This window comes from Palaemon carinicauda, chromosome 36 (genome assembly GCF_036898095.1).
Source record: "Palaemon carinicauda isolate YSFRI2023 chromosome 36, ASM3689809v2, whole genome shotgun sequence".
NCBI lineage: Eukaryota > Metazoa > Arthropoda > Malacostraca > Decapoda > Palaemonidae > Palaemon > Palaemon carinicauda.
This window is the reverse complement of record NC_090760.1, coordinates 33,441,660-33,446,659: the sequence shown is the minus strand read 5'-3', so window position 1 is coordinate 33,446,659 and position 5,000 is coordinate 33,441,660. Positions and strand designations below refer to the sequence as shown.

The 5,000-nt window shown below is 32.0% G+C and overlaps 1 protein-coding gene across 1 annotated transcript in view; it reads left to right on the top strand.

Moving 5' to 3' along the window:
• LOC137628564 (zwei Ig domain protein zig-8-like) overlaps positions 1 to 5,000 on the top strand; it is a 53,554-nt gene that overhangs the window by 36,365 nt on the left and 12,189 nt on the right. The window contains exon 4 of the mRNA XM_068359717.1: positions 4,028 to 4,315. Within this exon, the coding sequence (XP_068215818.1) occupies positions 4,028 to 4,315 (288 nt within the window). The remainder of the gene's footprint in view (positions 1 to 4,027; positions 4,316 to 5,000) is intronic.

Genomic DNA, 5,000 nt, shown 5'->3' with positions numbered 1-5,000 from the left:
TGAATATAGTTATCCATAAAAACAGTCTAGATGTATTTCAAGTGAATCTTTCAGACGAGAGGGTAGTTATAGAGAAAACCTGAGCTGTGATAATGTCCAGTTCCCCGTCTAGATTATTTTGCATTGGAGCCTGTCTGGCGTAGAAAAAAATGACAATATTGCATTTTACACCTCATGGAACCCATATGAATAACCCAGCAATCATTTCTGACGAGGTGAAAGAGCCATAACGATTTTAACAGCCAGAAGATGATAACATATGACTATTTTATGTCAAAAACCAAAGATTAAGTTGCAGAACAAACAAGAAAATGCACAACGCTTACAGCAAATAAAAAACTTCACTCAACTCTGATTTCCCTTAAAGCGGAAGATCCTGATAGGTACTTTACTGGATTAGATAATAGCCCTTCGAAGAGTCAAGCTGAAATATGAAATAAAGAAGAAAATTGAATGTATATACATTGAATTATTTCTGATGAGACACTCAGCTTCCCTAGAGATAAAGCTAAGCTGAGGAAGCTGGCAGGAGATTAGAGTAAGTGGCCGTTCTCACTAATGTTGAACTGCCTAAATTGAAGCAACTTGGAATTAAGATTAAAATTTGCTCATTCTAGGCAACTGGTGAATAGTTATATATATTTTCCTGATATTCATGAATATATTAGATATATAACCTCAAAATCTATACTCTTAACTAGGACAATGAGGCAGTTTATCTCACAGATTATTCAAGGATTATGTGAAATCATATATTGGCATTTTAATAGAATCCTGAAGATTGTCGAGGAGTTTCTGTTCCGTTCATACCTCTAGCTTTATTTATTATGATCCAAAAAGTCCGAACAACAACAAAAAATGTTAAACTAACGTTCCTGCAAAATTCACCTTTACTCACCCTTATTTGAAAGGCCATGTCATGATATTCAATGCAATTTTCTGAAACCACATATCCTATGAGACTATGCCATGGAAAGAAGTTTTACATATAATACTGCAAATGCAAAATTCCTATAGCATGTTAGACCAAGATTTAAGACATTGCAATTTAGGGAGATCGGGGTGATTTTATGAACAAAATTTGCGTGTGTAGAATGGTTTTATAGTTTAAGAAAGTTCTTTACCAACCTTTTTATTCCCCCTTTGCTTGATCTTTTCACTGTTTTTATTCATCTCCTACTCAGCCTTTAGTCGGAGCATCTGTTCTCATTTATTATATCGGGACCAAGTGATTTTAGGAAGTATGAAAACACATATTAATTAGTTGTAATGATAATTTATATAATATGTAGCAAGTCTCCAATTGTTTATAAATAACTAATATGCATATAGTAGGAAGTGGTATAGATTACTTTGAAAACAACATATACACATGAATTCTAATTTATATAGTATCAACTCAAATTATATAAGCCAAACTTTGTGGTTGACATTGCAATGATAACCAGAGTTACCCTACATGTGCACCCTTCTAATAAGTAATCGCTAAAGCTCTCTGTGACTAGATTAGAAGGGAAAGCTATTTTCAAAATAAATTAAGCTATTTTTATTTATTTACGTATAACGGTAAACATCTTTTACTGGCAATATCATGTGGATATTTAAAACTATTATTCCTCAATCAGAATAAAGCGAATGTTGTTTTGATTAACTGCAGTATACAATCCCATTTCTAGTTCTTGTTATTAGCATTTGATATATATATATATATCAGTGATTCTCAAACTGGGTGCCGTGGCACCCTGGGGTGCCATAGACAGCGCCTAGGGGTGCCGCAAAATCGTCATGAGTTTTGGAGGTATGGCTCAATTACTGGTATTCGTTCGGTATATTCATGATGTTAAAATAGTGAACCAATTCTTTTGTTGTAAAGAACTTAAGGAAACTACAGCAGGCAATGATATTTTCTCTACATTAAGTGAGTACTTAAAAATTAGTTGGTTTGACCTGGCAAACGTGTGTTGGGATTTGTACAGATGGGGCACCTGCCATGATTTGCTCAATTAAAGGATTTGTGTCATTAGTGAAGAGAGAAAACAGCAGTGTGATAACAACACATTGCTTTCTTCATCGTGAAGCGCTAGTTGCAAAGACAATTAGCAATGATTTAAAATCTGTACTGGAAAAAGTTGTAGAAATGGTGAACTTTATAAAAAGTCGACCGCTGAAGTCTTGTCTGTATAAGCTGTGCGAAGAGCTTGGGGCAAAACATTTGAACCTTCTTCTACATACGGAAGCACCATGGCTGTCCAGAGGGAAAGTATTGTCACGAGTATGCCAATTGAAGGAAGAGATGCTTACTTTTTTTCACTCTTGAACAACAAGAGGAATTCTGTGATTTACTGGCAGATGACACTTGATTTGCAAAATTGTCTTACTTAGCTGACATCTTTGAACTTTTATACAAGGTAAATGCCAGCATGCAAGGAAAATCAGAAAATGTTTCATGTTCCATTGATAAAATTAAAGCAACTGTGGGGTGGCAAAGTAAAAGAAGGCAATTTGGACATGTTCTCACATGTTGCAGTAGCAGCAAACAGTGGTGAGATAATAACCATTATTTCTGAGCATCTTGCAGTACTGGAAAAACAACTTCAGCACTATTTCCCAAATATATGCACTGAAAACTATGACTGGATAAGAAACCCATTTGTTGCATCTATATCTACCCAATCTCAGCTTACCCTCATGGAAGAAGAGCAGTTAGTGGAATTGCGTCATGATCGTGATCTAAAGTTATTGCACATGCAGCTGCCTCTTGATGAATTCTGGGTTCAGATCAAGACTAAGTATCCTCATGTTGCCAAAAAAGCTCTGGTAATGTTAATCCAGTTCTCTACTTCTTACCAATGTGAGTTGGGGTTTTCTGCTCTAGCAAACATTAAAACTAACAAAAGGGAAAGGCTGAAAACTCTTGAGAAAGAAATGAGAGTATGTTTGTCCACCATTCAACCCAATGTGAAACAGATCTGTCAGTCACATCAAGCACACACATCTCACTAAAATAGGTGTTTTTTTTTCTTCTTTGCTTCAGGGTAATTACCATTTTCTTTTTATTTAGTCTGCATTCATAGCTCTTTACTTCAAATCTTCTAATATGCTCTTTGTATTTCTGCATTGTACGGTGGTGCTGGATTTGGTTTGATTATGGATGATAATAAAAATAATAATAATAGTCTAGAGTTTTATATAGCGACGTTTCTCCTTATGGATTCAAAGCCGCTAGTAAAGTAATTATATTCATCAAATAAGTTAATTCATGAGATATGGTGGGGTGGTGAAGAATGGGTGCCAGAGTAATGGTTACATCAGTGTAGGGTGCCATCAATTGAAAAAGATTGAGAACCACTGATATATATATATATATATATATATATATATATATATATATATATATATATATATATATATATATATATATATATATATATATATATATATATATAAACATTGTGTGTGTGTGTTTATGTGTATATATACGTGTAAACACACACACACGCTTATAAATATATATATATATATATATATATATATATATATATATATATATATATATATATATATATATATATATATAAATATTAATCTTCTCTTACGCCTATTGAAACAAAGTGTCTCAGATTACGCTAGTCGTCTCTATCGTGAGCTTTTAACTTAATTCAACACCTTTAAATAGGCAATATATATATATATATATATATATATATATATATATATATATATATATATATATATATATATATATATATATATATATATATGTACATATATATATATATATATATATATATATATATATATATATATATATATATATATATATATATATATATATATATATATATATATATATATATATATATACAGTATGTGTGTGCATATATATATATATATATATATATATATATATATATATATATATATATATATATATATATATATATATATGTATGAATGTATATATATAAATTCATGTGTGTGCGTATTTCTACCCCAGTCTTAACCTTCCTTATGATCTGTTTTTCAGAAGCAAGAGCGGTGATCCACGGAGGTCCCGAAGTCCACATTCACGCTGGAAACCGATTACGTCTTCACTGTTCGGTGCAACAGACAACCGAACCTCCGGTCTTTATCTTTTGGTTCCACAATAACAGCATGGTTAACTACGAGGCAAAGCGGCCTCTAGAGGTCATTGTCAGCCATCATTATTCCAGCACCCTCGTCATTAACAACGTCACGTGGTGCGATGCTGGATCGTATACTTGCGAACCTTACAATGCGGTTCCGTCGAACGTAACTGTGCATGTTGTGGAAGGTGAGTTTTCAAAAGTAGTTTCTAATTGCGCTTTGCTGTCAATTTTACAATCCTGGGCATATTATCTACCTTTTTAGATCTCATAAAACTCATTTAATCTTTAAAATACCTTATTAAGCAGTATTTTTTCTTCTTTCGAACTTAGAAAATGTAAAAAAAAATAATGAATGCCCAGATTGAAATTCAGTCATATTTTAATAATTTCGATCTCTGCCCTTCTTTTATTCAACTCATTTTTTTCTAACCCCAGTTAAAACGTGTGCAATATAGATTAATGAATCTTTATACGATATAGAAATATTTCTTATTTCAACTAGATGTTTACAGGCCTCTTGAATTTTATATATAAGCCATCGTTCCATGATTTAAAGAGGTCTCCAGAACCATTAAATTCTTTATTGGCTTCACCATAGAGATCATTGACATAAAAAATAGCTACCTTTTTTCACTCCAATTTAAAGTAATCCACATGAGCTATAACCCTCAATATTTTAGTCGTCTTTGAGGAAAATGTCCCCTGTTTTTCATTACTTCTATCCACAATGTGGTAAATGATATTTCGGTTATTAAGAAGACTTTTGAATCACGCATATACATACAAACACACACATATACACAGATGTATATATCATATATATGTATATATATATATATATATATATATATATATATATATATATATATA